The sequence below is a fragment of the Pogonomyrmex barbatus genome, unplaced genomic scaffold, assembly GCF_055798465.1.
Source record: "Pogonomyrmex barbatus isolate J1 unplaced genomic scaffold, ASM5579846v1 scaffold17, whole genome shotgun sequence".
In the NCBI taxonomy this organism is placed as follows: domain Eukaryota; kingdom Metazoa; phylum Arthropoda; class Insecta; order Hymenoptera; family Formicidae; genus Pogonomyrmex; species Pogonomyrmex barbatus.
Window position 1 is genome coordinate 7,224,951 of NW_028297113.1, and position 24,805 is coordinate 7,249,755.

General features: G+C 38.1%; 2 protein-coding genes across 4 annotated transcripts in view; both read right to left on the bottom strand.

Moving 5' to 3' along the window:
• Positions 1-318: 318 nt before the first annotated feature.
• On the bottom strand, positions 319-3,453 carry LOC105433847 (TWiK family of potassium channels protein 18). Its single transcript, XM_011649318.3, has 5 exons — positions 3,181-3,453; positions 2,253-2,607; positions 1,643-2,043; positions 975-1,422; positions 319-458 (listed from the first exon to the last, which is right to left on the bottom strand). Exons 1-5 carry the CDS (start codon positions 3,451-3,453, stop codon positions 340-342), a joined length of 1,596 nt encoding a protein of 531 aa, XP_011647620.1. The 3' UTR covers positions 319-339.
• A 55-nt stretch (positions 3,454-3,508) lies between these two features.
• LOC105433865 (potassium channel subfamily K member 18) overlaps positions 3,509-24,805 on the bottom strand; it is a 32,383-nt gene continuing 11,086 nt past the window's right edge. For 2 of the 3 annotated variants that reach the window (XM_089074278.1, XM_089074277.1), the window contains 6 exons: positions 22,330-22,486; positions 22,091-22,175; positions 21,570-21,808; positions 20,817-20,998; positions 20,014-20,164; positions 17,933-19,828 (listed from right to left, as the gene is read on the bottom strand). In XM_089074278.1, the coding sequence (XP_088930404.1) occupies positions 20,058-20,164; positions 20,817-20,998; positions 21,570-21,808; positions 22,091-22,175; positions 22,330-22,486 (770 nt within the window). In that variant the 3' untranslated portion in view covers positions 17,933-19,828; positions 20,014-20,057. Of the gene's footprint in view, positions 3,651-17,932; positions 19,829-20,013; positions 20,165-20,816; positions 20,999-21,569; positions 21,809-22,090; positions 22,176-22,329; positions 22,487-24,805 lie in introns of those variants that run through there. The other variant, XM_089074279.1, reaches the window with a different exon arrangement.

Below are 24,805 nucleotides of genomic sequence, written 5' to 3' on the forward strand. Positions count from 1 at the left end.
GTATTCAAAGTGCAACGAGCTTTCCTGTTGTCGATGTTGATGATGATGATGAGGTAGCTGCTGTTGCTGCTGCTGCTGCTGTTGTTGCTGCTGCTGTTGATGATGATGATGATGATGCTGCGTTGGTGACAGACAGCTCCTTCTTAACGGCTGACCTCGTTGGAACTGTTGTTGAGTGCTAGCGCCCGAGGACGACGAGTTGCTCGCCGTTCTACTGACTGCATCCAGCGGCAACGTCTTCTTGCGCGGCAGCGAATGATGACCTGGCGACAACTTTATGGCAGTGTTCGAGGGGTGGGCCAGGAGCTTGCCGTCACCGGGGCTCCTGGCCTGATGCTGTCAGGAACCGGCCGGCACCATCGACATGGCGATCGCCTCCTCTTCTTGTTCGGACAATCGCGAGTCACTGGTGCCGCCTCCGTCATCGAGGTCGGCCTTGAGACCGGAAGTGGCGCCTGCTGCAAAGAAAAAGAGAGGAACCACGCGTGACTCGTGACTGCCAATCGCCTCGGCGGTCATATATGACCGCATTGTTTTTTTTCGATCGTATTTTTCGGAAATTCTCAGTTTCTTCGGTCGCGATTGGTATTGGTATTGGTAATGTGACGACAACTTCTACTTATGTAAACCAACGATGCATTCGGAAGATAAAACCGTTTTGCAATGTAGTAATTATGTCTGACTGATGCATATATTGGGATCGAGCTAACTAATTGTTACAGGACTTGTATATGTTGTTGCAGTTTTTGAACGCGACTAAACTGCGTGACGGTCGATAAAATAATCAACGTTTTTTCAAGTTTGTTCTCTCTCTCTCTCTTGCTCTCTCTCTCTCTCTCTCTCTCTCTCTCTCTCTCTCTCTCTCTCTCTCGCTCTCGCTCTCTCTCTCTCTCTCTCTCTCTCTCTCTCTTTCTTTCTATATCTCTCATGGAAGATTCATTGCTGATCCCACCGAATGCCTTCATCAGGGATACCTGTACCACCGATAGGTCCGACCACCACGCCTGACGACATGCCGCAGGTTCTACCGAAGACCCTGACCACGCGTACCACCTCCTCCTGGACGAGGTTGAAGCACATGGCGATCAGGCCCATTCCCGCGAGGATATAAAGAGAACAGGCGCACAGGCTAAGCTCCTCCAGAGTCGTCGTGGGTGCGTTGCGCCCCACTGGCATCAGGTCTCCAAAGCCGATCGTACCGAGACTAGTGAAGCAAAAGTATCCGCCTTCTAACAAGCTCCAGCCCTCCAGACGATTGAACATGACCGCGCCGGCGCATATATACATCAACATTATCGCCAGACACAAGCTGATCGGTATTCTGACGGGATTGGCCTCCAGCATGTACGCCGGTGACGAAGTCGATGATAAGGATAGCGAGCACGGGTGAAAGTGTCGCTTGCCGTTGCCCGTTGTCATATCCTGAGCCCATGAATGAGAAAGACAACATTTAACGTGTGATAGATGTAACGTGCGTGGATTAAGTTAATTCTCATTCGGAAGCAGATTTACATACTCAAATAAATGTAACTCTATAAGTTATATTTATATATGCGGCGCGTGTATGGGTATATGTTATCAAGTCAAGAAAGATGATAGTGTATTACTTTTTATTCAACTACAATCTTGGACGGCGATTTACCTGAAGCGCGGCGGTCGAGCTAGTTGTAGCGTGCAAGAGACCCTCGCTACCACAATCAAGCAGGATCGCACTACCGCCAGTACCGCGGATACCCAGATCGTCGCAGGAGCTTTCCCTGCTTGCCGAGTAGTAGTTACCGCCTCCCTTGGTTTCTACGTGATTGTCGTAACGATACGCCTTGGCCATTATGCCGCCGACCGGCGGCGGTGGCGGCGGCGGTTGCGGCTTTCGCGCGCAATTATGCGGCCGCCGGCACATGCGTCCATACAAACGACGGAAGCTTCGGGCGAGTACATCGCCCACTGTGCTCAGGTAGACCAACATCAGCGGGATTCCCGCCAAGGCGTAGACTATAGTGATCAATCGACCCCAGACTGTGCGTGGCGCTACACTACCATACCCTGTAAGTGAAACCGGCCGCATACATTTCTGCATACATTTCTGCATACATTTTCTGCATTACATTTATGCATCGCGAGAGTAGGACTTGTACCTGCTTGATCTTCGAGCTACGAGTTAATAATGTAATAATATTTCGGCAAACGCGTGGCTTGTGCCAGGTAACAGGCGCGTTCGTTAATTTAATAAATAATAAACGGAATAAACGTACCTATGGTCGTGATCAACGTCAGAGAATACAACAGACTACTGCTGAAAGTCCATCGTCGACCGTGGAGCCGCCTTTCCGCGGAATGCTCTCCGCGGGACCGCGGAGACAACGGTGGCATCTGCTCGTATGAGGTGCGTCTGAGACCGCGAGCCAAATTCTCTTGGAACTCGAGGACCTCTTGAGCCGCCAGGCGAGTCCAATTCTCTTTGTAAAGAACGTTAAGATCCTCGGTGATACTCCAGAGTTTCTCGACGGTGCGTGCTCTCAATTCTGTGGCAGCGGAATCGTTCTCCAGATTCGGCAGCACGTAAGAAGCCCCGTCGGGTTTCGAAGACGCAACCTCGGTAAGCGAATCCTATGAGAGGAAGAAACATATAGATATAATTATTTTATCTTTATAATCGTTATTATGTCTTATTCTTCGCGGCACAGGAATGATTCGAGAGATGATCATTTTAACGACAATTTCATTTCGGTTTCAAATCTTCTTGAAATAATTTTAGCAAACGATTTGAGCACTCGAATATCGATTAGCGGTTAAACGTAAAAATATTATATTTTCTATGTGTTTTCTATATGTACAACTGTGTACAACTATGTGCTATGTATTGAATTAACAATTCTAGTCTTTTCTTTTGTTTTCTAATTTAAAAATCAAATTTCTACAGCGAAACAAGCCAAGTAGTCAGCACAGCACATCGATGCTGACGATAAATGCCGATCACCTACAATTGATAATTGTAATTTAATTTTGCAAATTTTATCTCTATCTATTTCACGTAATTTGTTGCACATACGAATTCTAATCGTGAGTTAAATGCGGATTCGTTGAATGCGAACTTAGCTTAATTTTGAATATTGGGAATTCGTCGAACAGAAATTCGGCGAGCAGGAAAAGGCTTAATCGTCGTCGATTCCGATCGCTCACCGGTTTGAGACCTCCCTCGAGGGCCATAAAGGCAAACGCGCCGAGCAGGGTGTAGCCGAGAACGAGCACGCACACGCCAAGACTGGCCAACAATCCCGGGGTCTTGGTTGAAGTGGCGGTGCTGCAGCTACAGCAACAGCAGAGCAGCTCCGCGCCTCGCACCGAACCGCCCGCAATGCCGGCCGCACTGTTGTTGTTATTGTTGCTGTTGTTGCTACTTCTACCCGGACAACATCTCGGTGCCCTTTGATAATAATCGCCGGCGTTCTGCATCGTGCGTTTCGCCGTCTTCCGATTAAATCGTCGTCGCCGTCGTTGTCGTCACCGCCGCCACCACCGCAGCTGCAGGTGCAGCGACCGATGACGCCGCAGCTGCAGCCGCAAGCGGTAACGTTCTAACGTCGTTCTACCGTTGCTGCCCTACGACCGCCACTGTCCGCCCGCATCCATCCGGTGCGGGGCTGCTTGACCTGCGTCATAATCGGTCGCGACGATACGGGATTAAATGTATGCCTAATCAGGATTTGACTTAGATTTACATTATTACTCTATATGTAATTAGAGTTACGGTATGTGAGTAGAGTTGCGGTTACCCATGCATAAAATACCTATGTTTTATCTTTTTACATTATCCCTAAACGGATACGCATTGTCTCTGATACTTTTCGCTGATATTTTTACGATTATCGAGCTGCCTTTTTTCTGTGTGGGAGATATCTTGTATTTATTGCTTTACAGAAATACGGGAAAATAAAAGAAATAAAAATAAAAGAGAAGGAAAGTAAGATGAGCTTTAATGCAACTCGAGATCACAATTATATTAGAGACAATGAGGGACATCAATGGCACATTTTATCACGCCCTGATCATCATTGTTTCAATCTGATGAGATTCTTGATCTCAGTACAAAATGGGAGTCTGAAATACGATACGATTAGATCGACGTCGACGGCTGTGTGACGCACGGAGATAAATGTGCTCCTTTCGAATAATCAGCTCAGAAAGGTCAATGACCCTCCTTAGCTTCTTCGTTTCGCGCTCGTGCGAGGTGAGGAATGCTTATGTAACACGTACGATTAACTCAATCGAGATCGTCGTCGTCTAAATATTTGTACGGTGAATACGACACGTTTATTATTTCTAACATAACATAACACTGGCAACTATTTATGACATAACATAAAGCACACGTGAGGTGTATCGTAACACATGAGACTAGAGGAATTTCTAAGTAAGGGAAGGAATCGAATTGATCTTTCCCCGAAAAAGAGGCCATTTTGACATCACTTTCCGGGCAATTTCTTTATTTTCATAATATCTTTGAGAATATCTTTGTATGTATACAATTAAACTAAAATAGCTTAAAATAGAATAAAATATTAGAGAAAAAATGCGAAATGTATAAAATTACTTTTCAGAATACAATTTTGTTTCGACCCATTTTTGTTTCGATAGCTTAGTCTACGAAACGACTTTTATTCCGTCGATGGCGCCGGGATCCGATGACGCGTGTCCCGTTCCGTCAGTCAGCTCCGTTACATCTGATAAAGCAATCGTCCTCGCGCACAGTCGGAACACGTGCAGAAATAGCCAGCCACACGATCGACCCTCGGTATACATTTGCCGCTCGTACTCACTTGTGTAGAAACGCGTACATCTGATGCACGCCACATATAATAGGCCGCACCGCGCCGGCAGAGACGAACGAAGGCGCAGACAGAGACGGAAAGAGAATTCGCTATCCTAGACCGCAATAGAAATTCCTGTAAATGACTGGGAAGCGGAGAGAATGGAAGACGGGAAAGAGGGTGAGAATGCATCCGGAAGGGAGCGAGGGAGAGAGGGAAAGAGGAAAGAGAAAAGAGGAAAGAGGAAAGATAAGGGTCAAGACGGAGAGAACATAGCATGTACATAGATCGACGAGAAGTGCATCAGTTTCAAATGAGTACGTGTTAGATTTTCAAGGTACAAAGAGCATCAACGATGAGCTATTTTCTTCGTTTGAAAAGCGACTCGCCTTGGTAAAACGAAAAACGATCGCGATTGGATAAATAAATGTTGTATGCGCGAGTTGCATGTTCTCGATTTAAATATAAGGAATAGAATGACTATTCCGAATCGTTATTTAATAATTCGTTATTTAATATTTAGCTGAAGAATACCATTTCTCATTCTATTCTCTAAGACAAGATTAGTGTCGGTCCGCAATAAGTATTTAATCTTTAAGCCGTAAGAAATTGACTAATCATAGTCGAGTATTCTTTTCATATTCGATTATAATTGGTCAATTTCTTACTTTTTAAAGCTTAAATCACCTATTGTGGACCGACACTCAAAAAGAAATCTATTCGTAAGACATGAATAGCATTCTGCCTGAATTTTTAAATTTCTATCTATCTTATTGTAATAAAAAGCATCGTAATATGTTCATATTTTTAAGCGTAAAGAGAAAAGAGATATGCATTTGCAAAAAAAGTAAAGTGTAAGCACGCGCGCATATGAGAAAACAAGAGGGAGGAAGGAGAAAGAGGGGGGGGAGAGAGAGAGAGAGAGAGAGAGAGAGAGAGAGAGAGAGATAGAGAGAGAGAGAGAAATATCTTCCGTCTGAGAGAGAATAGAAGAGAAATACATAAATAGAACGAGTGCGAGGAGAGTAAAGAGCGAAACATATGGCGTGCGTATGACACCTTTAACACGGACACGTGTGCGTACACGTATTGCGTATACGTGTGGTTCCACGTGTATCTATGCAAGAAAGAGATCCGCGACCGCCCCAGTTGAAGCATTGTAGCACAGCTACCGAAGATAAGGCATGAAATTAAATTCGACGGAATGTGGGTCGTGCCGTACGGCTCCTTTCGCTACCCCTACGTCACGTCCTGCCTGACAACAACGTCGGAGAGATACATTCGTACCTATCCGCCTACATGCGCATAAACAATGAGAGCATAAGAGCAATATACGTTAGATGTTGTAAATGCTGTCGCTAATAAATGTACATTTTTCAAATCGATCTATCCATAAGTTGAGATCTATCCCAATCTATTCGAATCTATCGAATCGCTTTACATTTATGAATCTCTGATGATTAATTTATGGAATATTTATTTTTATTTCTTGACGATAAACGCGCACGTACGATTGCAATGGATTGCAATCGATTTAGTGAATTTAAATGACACGATATATTCTCGCACTGCTATTGTGACATACATCATATCGCGGCGAAATGATTTCTTTTTCTCTTTTTTTTGCAAATGTAATTGAGAAGATACGTCGATTATTATTTTTAATGTTTTTTTTGGCACCATTTCACGAAATATGTGAACGATCGCGATCATTGTGAAAATACTGGAAGCGTATTTTCGAAAAAAGAATTGAAATACGTTATTCCAGAAGTGAATACTATTTGATGTATGTCGAATCGAAAATAAATAGATTTAATAAGACTCGTGTATTCTATAAATGGTATGTCGGAATTTAAAATAGACTTTCTTCTTTTGATGGAAATAATTTTTCCATCAACCAATAATTTTTCAATCGTCAGTTGCAAATGAAAGATCTTAATCTTAATCTGATTTTAAATAAATTTGATGTCGACGAAACTTGTAGAGTGCAAAGGATGTTAAGACTGCATCAAGAGATAAGACGTTCTCTATTGTATCTCTATTGTATCTTTGCTGAGGAAAAATTAATTTTAGAGATAAGTTTTTGGTAGGAAAAATAGAGGCAAGTACAGAAAATTCGTAAAACACCGAAATGAGGATGAAATTTTTAAGACATGCAATCGAAACACGAACAGATTATTTTTTACAATTTATACATATATAAATATAAACTATGTGTTGTCATCAAGTGCTCGTTACATATATATGACACGTTAGGCACTGTGCCATACACATCTATTGGCACTATTAGTCGACCATAAGCCTTCGTTTAATTGAAATGTATGCGTGAGCAAGTGTCATATAATTACACTGTTATGGCATTATTATAATGTGCGCGACCGAGCGTGAGAATAAATTCAAACTTTTATTCTACATCTGCATGAAATATCAAATATGGGCAGGATTAACTCGTGTTTTAATTAAGAATGACGGATTAATTTAAGTTTATAATTAAAATAGATTCCTCTCAGCTAATCCAAAAATATTCTTTAATGTAGGGCACGAAATAATTATGGAGAAAATATGATTTCGAAACAGATATCTATCCGATTGTCCGATTATTGCGAGTTAAAATCCTTTTGTTATGTGTCCAATATTATAAATTATATGTCATGAAATACTATTTTCGTTTCGTTTTGTTAATAAAAGATTAAAGATAATGATAAAAATTATTGAGTTTAATTTAACATTGATATCGTTTAATATCTTCAGTATGTCGTAAACTCGTAAACTCAAATTTTAAATAACATAATACGCGGCACTACTTATTTCTATCACACAAGTATAAAGATAATAATTGCCAACTTGCATTATATGTACATACAATTTGCATTTTATTGCACAAACTTAAAAACATAATCGTCAAATAAAACCAACTTTTAATATTTCAGATTGCATGCTACTTGTATATCAAAATATTGGATGGAGCCTCTCGTATATTATATATTATGCATAAAGCCTCATGACGTTGACGTATAACCTAAGTCAAGCCCTGGGCGGAATGCATTAGGCTGTCTACATAGCGAGGCAGCGATTCGGATCTGTCAAAAGTCGAGGTGTGCCCGTCACGTGGAGTAGACGGAATAAATGATTTCCCAATATCGATACGGCTTCTCGCGCTTCCTTTTTGAAGAAACTATACTCGTTCAACGTTTACAAAAAAATTATTATTATTCTTCGGATCTTTTTCAATGTTACAGTCCCAATTTCTAATTAGTTGTTTCATTGAAACGAATATTATTTGATATATTATTATTCGGAAGTTATTTTAATTTAATAATTATTTAATTTTAATTATTTAATTCTAATTATATAAGTGTTCTGCTCTTAAGATTTATGATCTTGAGTCCTATCATAAGCATTTAGTACTTTTCTTACTTTGATTTGAATATTGATTTTAATTTTTACTTTATAATTAAACAATGAATTTTATCTCTTATTCTCTTGATGGCGCATTGACTAATTTTCAAACAAATTTGAATAAACTTAAACCGACTTTAATATTTTTGGACTCGTTTTACACTTTGTCGCGAATTTCCTTTTATATTTGTGTATAAGAATAATTTTATCGCGCGCGCGCGCGCGCGTGTGTGTGTGTGTGTGTGTGTGTGTGTGTGTGTATCTTACCAAAACTTTAGTTAAACATTTTCAAGCTCTTTCTGATTATTAATTAAATTTGATTATACGATTATACGATAAATTTGGCTATTCGATTTTGTATTTCTTCAAAGCCTATAATTACAATTACAAGAAAAGAATTTATGAGGGAAAATTAATTCCTCATTTCCATTATAGTTGTCTACGATTTCACAGTAACACAGGAGGATGCGAATTATACGCTTACCGTCAGGCCTTTACAAACTCATAGAAATCACAGGTTAGACATAAGATACTTGCACTGATAGTTTCCGGAGAGTAATATACGTATTTCAACTCTGCCAGTTACATTGTCATAGTAATCGATTGGCACGCGAAAGGAATTCCGGGCGTTTAATTGGAATTTGTATGTGGAGCGTAGCGCGATATATTTCGTCGTCTACTATAATCATACTTAGGGGAACGATAGCATCGTATAATACGCGGCTTGCATACGTTCTCTAGCGACTCTAATATCCGATTCAAAGCTCAATTAATTAATAAGTATGACTAACTACCGTTATTATACTATGATATTATTATACTATGATGTACCGTGATATATAGTCGAAATCCGAAATAAAATTACAATAAAAAACAATTGGTCAAGTTGCATATTAATGTTTTTCTTAAATATTTTGTTTTTGGATATTAAATTTTTTAAATCAATCTTTATCATTTTAAGTCAATCTGAATCAATCTTTATTTGAAATGAATCAAAAAGTAAACCGTTTGTGACGGCATATTTGATAACAGTCACAAAAATAAATTAGCATCATCAATAAGTTGATATCATCAATGTGTATAAAAAAGTAAAAGCAGAAAGAAATTAGCAATATACAACAAATAAAAAGAAAAAGATATGATAAAATCTTGCTAAATTTGGAGAAGTTATTAAACAAAGTAAGTAACTTGCTTTAGCAAGTACTAATGTCGTCACAAACGGTTTCGATGCTTTAGCAAGTTACTTACTTTGTTTAATAACTTCTCCAGCTAATTCATAATTCATAATTTCTATTAGAAATGAATTAGAAAGTGTGTTTTAAAAGATATATTGACAGTTTCCGACACAATTTTGGTGAGAAAGGGTGGTCATCGTACGCAAATGTTCGTCAATACGATGACTACGAAGGAATTCCACCACGCAAGTAGCGGACCACGCTTAATTGGAATTTATGCTCGTAGTGGTACATAAGCCACTATATAGACAGGCACGTTGTACAGCATGGTAGTTGATAGGAAACGCGGTAGCACCGCGTAACGAGTTAGCACAAGTAAGAGATGATGAGAGAGAGAGAGAGAGAGAGAGAGAGAGAGAGAGAGAGGGGGGGGGAGGGGAGGGGCGGAGAGGAATGCGAGAGGATGCCTCCTCGTGGCCCTGCTGGCTCGCAATCGATAGCCAAGCGGTAGTTGGAGGCGGTAGAGGTCGGTGCGAGGGTCGATGACGACGAAGGGGACAGAGAAAGAGAGAGAGATGAGCTGATGAACTGAATCTCCCTCTGATCCCTTCTACGAAGATTACCTAGTTAAATACATCATGCATATCAGTAGCTAAAGAAACGCATAAGATCCGCATTCGAATCGAACTTAGATCTGAACGCGACATTAAAGTTAACCGTGATTTTTCACCTTCATTCTTAAGCAAAAAAATCCTTTCTTCATTGTTTCAATAAGTACCAGTTTTTAAAAACAATTATAGATAGATAACGTTGCGTACAATTAAATTAAAAAAAAAATGTTATTAACGAATGGAAAATAGGAGTAATGAATGACAAATCTATACTTCTAAGCTCTTGATCAATATTTTTGTAATAAACTCTTGGATAAAATTTGCTTAATTTTGTTTTGAAAGAAAATTGTTTTCAGAGAAAATTTTTACTTTTATTACGATTTTTCGTAAATGAATGCGAACGCGATAAGTTTGAGACATGCTATAAAATGAAATGAATCCATGTTTAATCCCTATATTCATCGGGTGATAGTTAAAGTCATAATCTCGTTGATTCTTTGCGCCTCTTTCGAGATTTTTCTTGTCATCGAGACCCTGATTTATCTTGCTGAACCAGTTCCGCGATTCATAGCGAATAATAGAGAGGCTTCCTAATGAAAAATGAAAAAAAAAAAAAAAGAAAATGACGATATCAAATTTCTTTCGAAATCTCCCTTTTGGACGGGAGAGATTATAGATATACGGATACGGATATTTAATTTATTATGTTGCTAGAAATTAAGAATTAATTATTATTATTATTAATTAATTATTAAAAATAATTATATGAAAGTGATAGAGAAAGAAGAGATACAAAATGAAGAATTTTCTAAAAATTTCGATAAATTTGTAATAAAAATACCGCAAAATATTATAAGATTAAGAAAAATAGTTTTATAATATAGATTTAAAAATATGCACATACATATACATAATATAATAATTATATTAAAATTATGTTATAATATATTTATAATTTATAATTAAGATTGATCTAAATTCAGTTCTAAATTAATACGATATAACGTTGATTTTTTATCCTCCTCCGCCCTTTCTCTCTTTCAAGAGTATAAATAAAGGAAGAAGAAAAAGAATATCAATTGAAACTTCCGTTCCGTTTTCGGGTATGGAATTAAATGTTAATTGCTTCGTAGTAGCTTTTACCGTTTTACTTCATCTTCCGCTCATTATAATTCGATCTTTCTTTCTCTTTGCTTGTATGTGATGTAGTAAAAATCTAGCTGCACCCGTATCATTCTTGACCTGACTGAATTCATTTTTCTTTTCCGAAGGGTTTTTCTCATGTCTGATGAAAAAAACGTGCAGTTTTTCCTGGTTGTCTACTGTTTTCCATATTTCTGATTTTGCAATAAAAATTTCCCCGTTGTTCTATCGATGCAAAAATGTGAGTCAGCTACTTTACTACTGGATGACTGGTTTAACAGAAAAGAAATTGTAAAGTAATATAAGGAAAGTAATTAAAAAGACAATAAATTGACAAGAGTTTTATTTCATTAATAAAATGATAGAAAGTGATTGAAAGTTTCCTTGGAAATAAAAAATGTGCAGAGCTTTTCTAGCTTGTGAACAAGCGACACATACAGTCGCGTTACATAATCAATTTTTAATTGGAATGGACCATACGGACCATCACGCGCATCATCAAAATAAGGATAATAACATGGAGTATCTTCGTTCTCTCAAATTTGCAAATTCAAATGTAAAATAGGCGAAAATGTGCGCTCCATAATAGATTGGTGAATGAGCTTTTTTTCCAACGACTTCCACTGAGAGCGACAACAAAGCGTACCTATCATTCGTCGTTGGAAATGGAACGCGGTTTCCGGAAAAATCGCGTTGGCGACGCGGCGAGCGTGTCAGCGAGGTCGCGCGATTCGCACGTTTTTTTGCAATTAATTCGCGCGGGGCGCGGCTTTCAATCGAAAAGTTTATTTAACCGACTCGTGCGGCGCTCTGTGCCGCGGAATTAACGGGATCGTCGCTCGTGACGTTCGCGGCGAACATGAGGAGGAGAGAGAGGGAGAGAGTGCTCTATGCGTTTGACGAAGTTAATTAAAACGCGTATACCGAACCACGCGCGATGTATCATATTCCATCGAACGGAGCTCTGATTGTTACCCTCAACAACTCTGTAACTAACGGAATACCCGAGGTTGCGAGGAAAAGGGTAAAATTTACAGTGCGTGGGCGAACGTACGATCGAATGAACAGTCTGGCATCGATTTATTTTCAAGCGGTCGCACGCTCACGAGTGACTTTCGCTTTTCCATAGAACTCGGATATCCGACAGAGGCCGGCTTTGTCTTAATTTTATCACATCACGTGTCCTTTGACGATATTACACGCATATATATCGAAACGTCAAAGAGCGCAATGGAAAGTCAACGGTAAAGTATTATTTTTTCGTACTTTTGCTAGCAAAAGATTTCGTATCATAAGTTTTGAATTACTTTGTCACTTTGCCTTAAAGAGCTATCGTAAATTAAGTTATGTAATTTTTATTAAAATTGATGATCTTTTTTATTGTCGATTGAGATTTGATTTTCATTCTTTATCGTTGATGAGCAACAGCTTATCATTGTCAGTGAATTTTTGCATTCCACTTTTCGCCTCAATCCGCTTAAGAAGGAACATTCAATTACAGGATCAAACTAAATTTACATTCATTTACAGGATCGAACTAAATTTTTGTCACCTTTGATCGCCTTTTATTCATCTATATATGTCCGAATTCTACTAACTGAGTTTCCTATCCGTATCTTATGTTCGTATCCGTCACTCGTGTCTCGTTTACACGAACAAAAGTCTTTTCCTCAAGAGAGAAGTCATCGCGAAAGTAAAAGAAATACTTTTATCTGTTCTAAGGAAATTTCCCACTTTTTCTTCTAAATCTTTCATCTTTAAAGTTTTTTAAAGGTTACGCTGACTTTTCAACATAGATATATTATTTCATTTTATGAATTAATAATGCACATACACTCTCCCCACACATAAACACACCATTTGTTTATGCTATTTCATATTATTTCCGTATAATTTTGTAATTTAAAAATTTTTAATTATAAAAATTTTTAATTTAAAAATAAAGATAATGTCGTGTGAAGAATACATAATGCTTTTTATGCATTGTTGATGCATTTTGTCATAACTATAATACAAAACACACACACACACACACATGTGTGTGTGTATATATATATATATATATGTGTGTGTGTGTGTGTGTAGGGGGGGGGGGAGGAAGGATGCGACAGATTAATCCGTATAATATACCTTTTCTTAAAGAAAGATTAGAAAAAAGATATCTGAAAATTTTGCGCAGGTAAAACCAATTGTTTTAAAAGACTTCTTATGCGGTTCTTCGATATAAAGTTTTGTCGAAGAAAAATGAAGTAGGAGGGACAAAAGAGAAAAGTAGCCGAGGGAGGAAATAAAAGGGTCTTGCAAAGGAATACCCAAGGGGAATTCTGTATAGCAAAGTGACAACTATACGCGCTTCGACATTATGAATTATCTAGCCTGCAGCAACACCTGCGCTTTTACTCAAATTTCACCGACGAGTCGACATACGCGTAATATTACACGTGATGTAAATATTTCCTGCAAACTACACTTTTGAAGCACTATCGTGTTACCCAAGCCAAAGAAACGTGCATAAAAGTTAAATAATTAAAAACCTATATAAAATAAAAAGAAATGAGAAAAGTTAGAAAGAGAGATGTTCAAGGGATCTAATTAGAATGGAACATTCATACGCCGAAAACTCTTGCAAGGCAAATATTGTCTTACATGAGAGGACGACATAAGAGACAAATTTATTTACTTCTGGCACATATCACTTAAAAAAAAAAAAGAAAAGAAAATTTCTTGAAATTTAGAAAAAAATCACGTAAAGGAAAAAGGGACATAAATTAATCCACTTGTCGATCAGCGAGAAAACGGGGGCATAATTTGTGATGCTTAATGGAAATTTGGAAGAAAAACAAATTCGTTCGAGAAAAAGTTGAGATTGCTCGTAAACTCAAAAACTTTCTACGAAATGCGATTTTTCGCTTACATTCACGCTCATTCGTTTGATATATCTATCGTTTGCCAAGCGAGATGTTAAAAATTTAATGAGCTTTGTGTAAAGCTCGTAATCCTCGAGATGGACGTTAAATGTTGCACAAGAAGAGCAGCCCGCTTTGCTTTCGAGTGAGAGCGATTGTCAGGCCGAAAGACAAACGCTTTTAAATTCAATTTTGCTCGTAATTGAATCTCGGCTTTACTTTCGAGAGGCGTGATATTTCTTACGACTATACGTAAGAAACGATATAAGCGAATGCAAATTTTGTTGAGTGCCACATCATTCTCGAACGAACAATTTTTGGATGAAGCTAAAAATAAGTATAATCCGTAAGCATAATCAGATCATTTTTTTAATCCTCGAAAGTGTCACGTATAGCACGTTCATTATCGGCTCTTATCAGAAAACAAAAAATGAACCTTGTTCGAAACGAAATTTTGTTTGTAAATTTTTTAAATTACTTAATATAAAATTATAATAAATTGTTCTATGTGAGAAATCATTTATATATCTGAAAAGAAAGACTCTTAGTTGCACAACTTGCAAGACAGACTCACTAGTCCGGTTTTCCGGAAGATAAAAAATTCTTTACGTTTAAGTGAAGAAAGAATATCTTCATTTCTTAATTTCGCACTAATTATTTTCTTAAAAAACTTAACAGACTTGCGGATATTTAATTATTGCATGCAAATTTATATAAGCAGATAAGACAAATAAAATTTCATTTGATACACTTCTCTATGCTGCTAGCGTAATAACATATATACATATATGTTATATGTATAATGTTTTTTTATATTATTGTCACATCTCGTTGAACAGACGTGTATTTCTTCGTCTATATATGCATAATTATTATACTATAGCAACGATCTCTCAACGCGATGATCAAGACAAGAGTATTGCAGATATCGTTTACATAAAATAATATTGATGGTAATATACATATAAATAAAAATAATAATTATTTCAATATTTAGAGAAATTTTATGAAAAGCTATTGTTTCATTATTACATAATATTATATTTGTCATTGATTAAACTTTCGATTGAAATTCCTTTAAAATAAAATAATATAGGATACATATTATGTATAATCCCGCATCTCTTATATTTAACTTTGTTAAATGTCTGAACATTATTAATAACTAAGAACTATTTGGAGATTGAAACGAAAGGACATATCAAAAATTTAAAATACTCTGCACATCTTATTTGCGGCTCTCTGAATCTCTCTTCTAAATAAATCCAAAATTGATAATATCTATTTGATAAACTATTTGAGTTTATCCAATGGCGCAACGAGATAATGAAATACGCTTTTCATTTTAATGATCACATTTGCGTCACATGTTTTCAATTCGCCCGAGAGCGAGACGAGATACTAAAAATACAAAACGGATATACACATTATGGTGCTCCTAATGGCGCGCCGGTCTCGTTTCATGAAACATGTTCGAAAAATTTGGTCGTTACCCCATAACTTACCACTCGGCTTGCTAGCATTCTCCACTCTCGCTCTTCGCATTTCCGACAGCATTTCTCAAATTGCCACGGTGGTTTCGCGGAGCATATTGCACCGCTAAAGTGAAAGAAACTTGTTCGTGTCGTCCGCGGAAGCAGTTGTTCGCGCGGTTGCGCGGAGCTTAATAAAATCAGAACGCCTAGAAGCGTCGATTATATTCAAATAATTCGCGTTTTTCTTTCCAATGAGAAACAAATGCTCTGGATCGATCCGTTTGTCTATATAAACATTTTTACGCTATAATTGTTATTATTATTTACAATAATTGTAATGACATGCTATGCGTAACGCGCTGACGAACAGCTCGAACGAGCTGTTCTCTCAACGATTTCGTTTGACAGCGAGAGAAGGATGTACAATTTTTAACAATCAATCAATCAATAATCATTAATCATTAATCATCAATCAATAATCATTATTAGATCTAGACTATATCACTTATCATTAATAATATTAATTTCATTATGAGTGGCATGGTCTATAGCGTCTGGTGCACTTGCGTCACTTACGTCAATATCGTCTGACTGTGATTGACTTGTATCACTTACGGTTCATGAAGAGAGTAACTATAATCGACTTGTATTGCTTACGTCCCATATAATCCTGGTGGATAAATCGATTCAACTGAACAGTGCGACTCGTTGTTCGATTGCATGTCGAGAACAAAGTCGATAACATGCTTTCCTCGTTTCGCAAAATATGAGCGCAGCTCACATCTATTTGACATCATTTATTCGTCGTTTTCCGTTACCTTCTTTTATCGTTGTCATCTCGACGTCACTCTCAAGATAGAACAGATACAAAAAAATTGTCATGATAAATTCGTTGTCGCGACATTACCGATTATTTTGCACGTTATCATTTGCGACATTACTTAATCCGGTTCGCCGCAGTGACGGACGTTATTGGAACAACTTCTGAATCGACGTACGACGATCGCCTTGAATCACGTTCGCGCTTTATCCCGAGGGGCTGTCCCCTCAAGCATTCCTTGTGAAAAATGAATACCCGACCGTCGGATATACGAGATGATTAATTTTAAGTGATCAGGGTTGAATAAGAATAGAATAAATTGCGAAAGTAGATAAAGTAAATGTCGCGCGAGTAATTCTTTAATTATGAATCTCTACTGGGGCTTAAAAGAATTGATACGTTTAAAAATGTTGGAGAAAGACAAGGTAATGGAATGACTTTCAGTCTTGTCACATTAATCGCTAAACTTAATTCAGTGATGTAATTCAGTGATTTTCCTTCTTATGTAAACATTATAATTATATAAAGATTGTGAGAATTCAATTGCTTTTATATTATCTGAATGGTATAAAAAAATTCTTATTTAGTGGATCAATCGTGTCATACTACTCTCACTCTATTCTCGCAATTCCATCTCGTCCCTCTCATATTTTCAAAACCATGAGTAACAGCTGTTTCTAACACTCTAATACGATATAAGAGTTTTTTTATCGCTCTCCTGCGAAGGAATCTTAAGTCAAATTTTGTTGACACATACTGTGAGAATCGAGAAATTCGTCAATGAAAGACGATGACGGATGTAGGAAGTGGCGTATCATACTGCAAATCCCTCACCATGTTTTCGATCAAAGAGAATTCTCCGATGGTCGAGTCGCCGTTGGCTGCGAGCACTTTCTCGCTATATTAAATACTAACCGTTGTCCCAGACGCGGGCTCCATCGAGCTTGACTCTATGGACGACGACGAATGCCCTCGTCCCTGCAGCTGTCTATGCTCCAGATGACATCCTTTCTCCGATTTAAAAATCACTTCTCGCGACAAATACACTCGCGTAGCAACGTCCAACGAGCATCTTCGTAAAATTATCTCTTTTCACGTTGGAAACAATTCTCATATCTCAACACTGCGAAGCGTTCAAACTCGAAGGAACTGGTGAGTATCGAGCCGACATCGAAAGCCGCCACTGAATACCGCGAATAGAGCACGACTCGCGATGCTCGGCGATCGCGAGATGGACGAGATGGATGGACTCTCCTCCCGATTGGAATCAAAACTGCGGCCGCAGCTCTTAAGCTCGAAACGAAAAGACAAAGCTCGAGACGAAGTCAAGAAATGCGCGCGGAATGCAAGCAGGCCGAATCGAACAACGACAGCAAGCGACGAATCGTTCGCGAACAGCGTACACCGGCTTTTACGTACGGACGCACCCCCGTAGTGGCGGCAGGGCGCAGGATCGCGCTCTCCGATGTCTCCGGGGGGGGGGGGGGGGAGGGTGATTGTGGCGCATGTGCGGCAAGCGTACGACACAGGATCGGAGAACTCCGCATGCGAAAACGCGTAGTCGCAGCCTAGTTCCGTCGCGACCTGGGCTCTCCCTCTCTGCTCTTTCTTCTCTCTCTTTCTTCTTTACCGCCCTGTCCTTTCCGCCCCCTTCCTTTTTCCCTCTCTATAATAAACCTTCTCTTTACTTTTATTATTACGCCCATGCATCGATACATTTTTTTATTTTTATTCTTAGATTACGTTAACGCTGACGAGACTCCATCGTGGCTTTGCAATCAAGGAAACTTGGTTAAGGTTTTTCTTCTTCTCTTATATAGGTAATAAAGGTCTTTTTCGCGTCTTTCTCGCGTTCGTTCCCTCGCCTCTCCTCTCTTCGAGTCTTGTCTCACGCGTGTTCAAGATGACGACCCACAAAATAATGAAAAGACTTTAGTTTTTTCGATCTTATTTCTCGAGTGCTCTATCGTTCGCTAGATGTCGAAGAAATAGGCAGTGTTATCTTTCAGTTAAGACTTCATTTTCAAGATTACAGATTTATATTAACAGTGTCTATGCATTATTCTTTCTTTTGTATTAATCATGCGCGCGCACATATGCGCTGTGTTTTGCACTCATGTGTAAGAAAATCTAAAATAAATTAAGATTAATACAATTAATTTTTTAACAAGTAATTAATTACAAGTCATTAATAATTAAATTATATGTTATACTTTGTTTTCTCTGCTATCGTCTGAGCACCTCGATAAGAAGCATAAATTCGGATTATGGATTGAAACGCACAGAAATTTATGATTGTTAAATGGGCCAATCCGTTTTTAACACATTTAAATTTATTTAAATACTTGACCTGCGTTACGTACGTATCATGCTTAGCTTTTGAAACTATAATAAAAAATCCGAATGGAGTGTTTCGAACAAACGCGCTCGCCTTCGTTTTCGTCGATTACAAGGGCATTAATTCCTCGATATAGAGCGAAAACGTTTCAAAACGATGATACTTTATCCCGTCGAAGAGACAGCAGAGATTTCATTTACAATTTTGCATGCAGATATTAGCAACTTTTGCGAATATTCACGATCAGTTCTAGATGTCATATATATGGATAATTTGAAATGTCGCGCCGTAATCACGTTTCCATCCGCACATTTTCCTTCGATATATCTCGCTATATCTAACTTTGTGATACTCGATCATCCTGGTCCGCGATCTTTCCCTTTATTCCGTGCTGCATGATGCTTTATTTAGTTTCCACACCTTACCTGGCTGACTCACACGCGTCTCCATCCTCGATTCCTTTCCTTCTGCGTTGCGTAATTCGACGCGAAAGCGACAGCTTCGATATCGTCCATCAAGATGTGTATATATATATATATATATATATATATATATATATATATATATATATATACATATCGATATATTTCGCACAGTGACGTCTGACGATCTCTATTCTCGCGCCGACGTGATGTTCGTACCTCGACAATGATCCGATAAGCGGATAAACGAAAAATTCCAACATGGAATTCTAGAAATGGTAACATTTTTGTCGAAAAATAAGATTTTATAAAATTATTTTTTTCATTTTTTAAAAAGTATAACATAAAATTGACATACTTGTGACATGCTTATGACATGCTGCTTGGTCAACAATTAAGGAATAAACGATAAATCGTTAATACTTTCGTAAAATTTTTCTTCGGTCTGTCGTAGGAGAGGAACAAGACACACGACACACTCGTGCCTTGCACCTTGCAATTCTTGAAGTACTTGTATAGAACTTATCGCTTACGATCTTTATCTGTTATCGCTCTCGCCGTAGCTCTCGTGTAGCATAGTGTTTCTACTCGATCGTTTGCTCGTTCTAACTTCCCATTCACTCACGACTCTATGCCTCGCGAGAGATTTGAAGGAAAGCTGGGCACATCAAAGATACAAACAATTGCTCTTTGCTCGCACGAGTCGCATGTATGGAGCACGAACGGTAAACCTTTTCACGAAAAATGATGGCGTGTGATTTTTAATGATATCGTCTCGCAAATTTCTTTGTGTACTTTTTAGTACAAAAGCGGAATTAAAAAAGTATTATTTCTTTCTTATAAAGGATTAAGGGTCTTATTAAGAGTTATTGTTAAATAAAGCGAGAGAAGACTCGTCAAATATTTGACAACTCACGTGATTATCGTGGTGGTACAGAATTCATCGTGGAAGTTTGCTCGTCATCTTTCACATCTGAAGATGTACTTGATGATACGTACCAAAGCGCGTATCTTCGCGATCACCTCCTCCTGCATGAGATTAAAACACATAGCGATCAGCGCCATTCCTGAAAATAAAAAAAAAATATCGCTAATTCGATTATACTTTTTACTTGTCTGTAAAGTATAAAATATTAGATTAGAGCGCAATTTTAAGCATCGCGGATTGCGATTATTGCGCGAATTGTTGCGCGAGTCGAGAGTGCGAATTGCGCCGCTCGTACGGAAGCGGTCGAAATGTTTGAAAGCACTTGAATATTTTCCGCTAAAAATCTGCCCGGCAATCGGGTATTGATTGATTGAAACGAACTTAATGCGCTCGCAGCACGGAAAGCTGTATAGCAGCAGATGAAATCGCGTTGCAGGATTTAAAGCGGTTGATCTCTTTTAAAACGATTGTCTTTGCGCCACACCGTTGAGCGTCGAAAATTCTACGGCAATCGGATTTCTTAAAAAACTAGCAATCTATTTTTTATCTCAATTTGCCGATGGCTAAAATACACACGGTTAAATCAAATTATTTTTATTTATGCTTTTAATATCGACTGTGGCTTTCCTTATTAGGAAAGATTTCATTCGGGACAATTAAGAGGATTTTCTTTGGCGAAAGCCAAAGAAAGCCTCTAAATTCCCTATTGATTTTTGTACGCAAAATAATTCAAGTTAATCCACCGGTAAGATAAGAAAAGCATATATTGTTGTATATTGTATAAAACTTACCCAGCATCAGGTACATAGAACATATGATGAAAGATAAATCGACTTGTCCGGAGTAGATCTCGTCACCTGGTACAATGTCGCCGAAACCTATGGTCGACAAAGAGATGAAGCAGAAGTAAGAACCATCCAGCATATTCCAGTCTTCCCATACCGAAAACAGAATTGCGCCGCCCCAAATATACCTATTGCGAGAGCGAAAAGCGAAAGAAAGTATCGTCAGTCCGGAATGATTCCGCCAGCAGTTCTCTCGAATTTTCGTGGCATTCAAGTTTAATCGCGAGACGTTGGACTCGCAACTTGGTCATCGAGCGATGTCGATATAGCGAGTTCCATCCGAGTATAACGCGTCCGTAAATTATACTTTGAGATCTTACCTTAATAGAATTCTTTATTTGAATTGGACGAAACTTGACAATCTTGAAATCAATTTTTAATCTCGAAGATTAGACATTTATAACTTTCCAAATTATTTAATGCAAGTATGTATGTACAAGAAGAAATGGTATATACATTTTATTAATATTAACTTTTCAAAAATTATATTACAGGCTTTTTAAATTTCAGTTTTTATATCTCCGAATTTTAAATATTATATTATTTAAAATAATAATATTAAAAATAATACATAAAAAGTAAAGTCTGTCATTTCTTCTTCCTTTTTTTATTCATCTCTTCATTGTGAATCCTTTTCATTTTAAAAGTGAATCTTTTTCATTCTTAGCAGTCCTATTATTTCTCTCGTCAGACACTTACCCCACCATAATAGCGAGACAGAGCGTTAACGGCACCGTCACATGTTGAGGATCGTAGCTGTCGCCGCTTTCGTCGTCATCTTCCTCATCGTTGCCGTCGCCCTCGCCCTCGCCTTCGCCTTCGCCCTCGCCCTCGCCCTTGCCCTCGCCCTCGTTAGCGCCATCATCGTCGTCTCTAGGCAAAGTTTCTTCTACATTCAAGCTCGACGCATCTACCTCCCCACCGTAGGTGTTTACAATCTGTATAAATAATTCTTGTTTGAATATTCTCTATTCGATGATAACTAAAAGTAGCAGAATTCTCTTTCAATGACAATAAGCGTCAACGTCTCGACGGTGGAAATTCCGGTTTTCGTTTTGAATTTAATCTAGTTTTCGTTTTGAATTCCGCGAAAATACTCTGGGGAGATACTTTTCCCTCTCATTATATAAAAGTCCCTCGCTTTACCCATCGTATTTCCCATGTGACGTGACTTCGTTAGAATGCAATTTCTAATTGTGGTTACAGCGATCGTCTCTTACCTGCCACTGATCTCTTTTTGCCGCCGAATCATTTGACGTCTCCGAGACTCTTGCGCTTGCCGTACCGTATGATCTTCTTCGACATCTTGAGAAATTGATTGATAATTGCGATTAATTCGACAATAAGATTTCAAACTTTACTTTTACAATCTATCGAAAGTGGTAAAGATAAGGATCGATCTGAAAGGATCAATAGGAATGTGATACGGAATTTTTCGCGAGGAGGAGAGCGGTCTTACTTGCACAGACAGCAGCGGGCGTAGGTCCATTTGAAGCTTCTGGCCAGAATGTCGCCGATATTGCTGAGGTAGAGAAGGAAAAGCGGCATTCCTATTATTGCGTACACTATAGTCGCGACTTTGCCCCATTTCGTCCTGGGACAAATGTTGCCGTAACCTGCGCAGTAAACGAGAACGCGGCAAGTGAGTTTATCGACGAGCTTCGTTGCTTCGACGAGTATCGTTTCTATTTCTTGCTTCATCCATCCCGCGTACATGAGCTGATCCATTTTTTATTAATTTAGTCCCCGGTTTGTTTCGGTAGAAACCCTCATGTCATGTCGTTCAAGCAACTCTTTCTCTCTCTCTCTCTCTCTCTCTCTCTCTCTCTCTCTCTCTCTCTCTCTCAAGAACCGACTAAAACAATTGAGATATTTATTTATTTCAAAAATATCTTTCAAATGTCGAAATATAACGTCACGATAAGAAAACATGTATATTGTTCATAAAAAGATTTGCGAATTATAATACGATATCTTCTCATAATTAAAAGCAAGAATTTTTTAACCAACGATTCTGTTTGTCAAAAATACCGTTATGTTCCAAGCCCCGTTAAATTCCTACAATAACTGAATAATATGTTGATATGTTCTTACAACATTTTTTTTTTTTAAAGAACAATACATTCTCAAGTCCTCAAGTAACTATTATTACAGCTAAAACATTTTCATATGTGGCGTTAATTATCTTGTTGATAATTCAACTGGACACACGCACACAACGTTTCAGCAGTATATTCATGCGAGTTTGATCACGTACGACAAGATGCTGAAAGTTTCAAGTTTACTTCGCGGAAGACGTAAACAATTCTGAGAAATTTACTCGGACATTCATGTTTCAAAAGGTGGCAAAATGCGTTGTGGCATAAAACCGCAAGTACAAGTCTTTAAAAGAAAAGAAAGTACAGCGAAATTCCACCCGCGCGTTCAAAGAGTGTCGATTCAGGCGCTAAAAAAGTATATCCTTTTTCCTGCAACAAAATGATTTTTCGCGGTATTAGAAAGAATCGAGTATTGCGAAGACCAACGCCGATACCGTTCGTACTCATTCAAGCAAGTTGTTTAAAATCATCTTTGTTCCCCCGCTCTGTCTGGGGGGGGGATCTGGTTCTTTATACATATTATATTAATCTTTTTACAGGAAGAGATTTTTTTCTTCCATCTCCGATACAATACTCTGGCAATTTATCGACAACTATTGTTGCGATTCGTTTATTCGGTAACAATATTTCTTGATATATTTCCACGTTTTTTACGCGTTTTAGACTATAACTTTCGGCCAGTAATCATCCTTAAAAGGAACAGAAAGTATGAAACAAGCTCTAGTTTAGTGCCAAGAATGTCGAATCAAAGCGCGATATCAGAAGCGAATGGGAGTGTGCCTTGTAATCAAGCGAAATTCACCGCGAAAAAAGGCTCGTTCGGTTACTTTTTTTTTTTTTTTTTTTTTTTTTTTCATACATGTGCGCCCAATATATATGAAATAGAAGAGTATGTACATACAAAAGAGCAACGTGACATGAGGATATGCATTCGGTATGATTTTTCAGGAAAACCGCATGTCGAACTTTCGCCTCGCATGCGAAATAATTGATTTCCAGATACACGAAAGATGGACTTTATTTTTTCGAAATATCGTTTCTCCAATGATCTCAAAACTTGCAAAGTAATGACGAATGTAATTTCTACAGATTTCTTATGCTAAACAAACGGCCATTGTGCGACGTACAATTTACATTTTGATAAAAATTAAAACTTTCGAAACCCAGATGCACCAGACCACGGATAAAAGGATAACTTTGCGTAGGAAAGTAATCTACGTAATTTATTAACGTAACTTTATAATTCACGTTACTATTTTTATTAGAATTATGTAGTCAATAAAATAAATACAACTTTCACTTTAAATTACAATTCCCTTATAACTCCTTTTACAAATACATATATGTTTTCAAATTTTACTTTTCTATATCTAATATCACCAAAAAAAAAATCAAAAGCAGATTGCGAATTTTTATGGGTGCGCTTTCGCGTTTCTGTTCAATTTTATATTTTGTATCGGTCAACGGTCAGCTGCAAAGTTCATAAAATTAAAATTTGATTAAAAGTTTAGTATACTGTAGCGCGTTATCGTACGTTAATACGTTGCTATAATTCGAAGGAATTACGATAATCACTCTTCTCAAGAACATATCGATTTTGTTAATTCTTAAAAATCGACGAATCCCGTATTGACAATTTATGACACGGTCGAGACGTCTGACGTCCGATGGCGCGGGCACGTCTTTTAATGATGATAAAATGGCCGACACGGCCGATTGTAAATGACGGTAGTAAAGCCCGCGATAAATGGAAACGCGCGTTTAAATGCCTACGCTGGCCCTGCATCGATGACGATGTTTTACGACGCGTGCGTCTCCTTGCTTTTATGTCGAAAA

Excerpts from the sequence above, each read along its gene's own strand:
- LOC105433847 (XM_011649318.3), bottom strand. The coding sequence starts at position 3,453 with ATGCAGAACGCCGGCGATTATTATCAAAGGGCACCGAGATGTTGTCCG. Across the intron at positions 2,044-2,252 it reads GACGTTGATCACGACCATAG|GGTATGGTAGTGTAGCGCCA; the intron begins GTACGTTTATTC and ends TTTCACTTACAG. Across the intron at positions 459-974 it reads CGGACCTATCGGTGGTACAG|CAGGCGCCACTTCCGGTCTC; the intron begins GTATCCCTGATG and ends TTTTCTTTGCAG.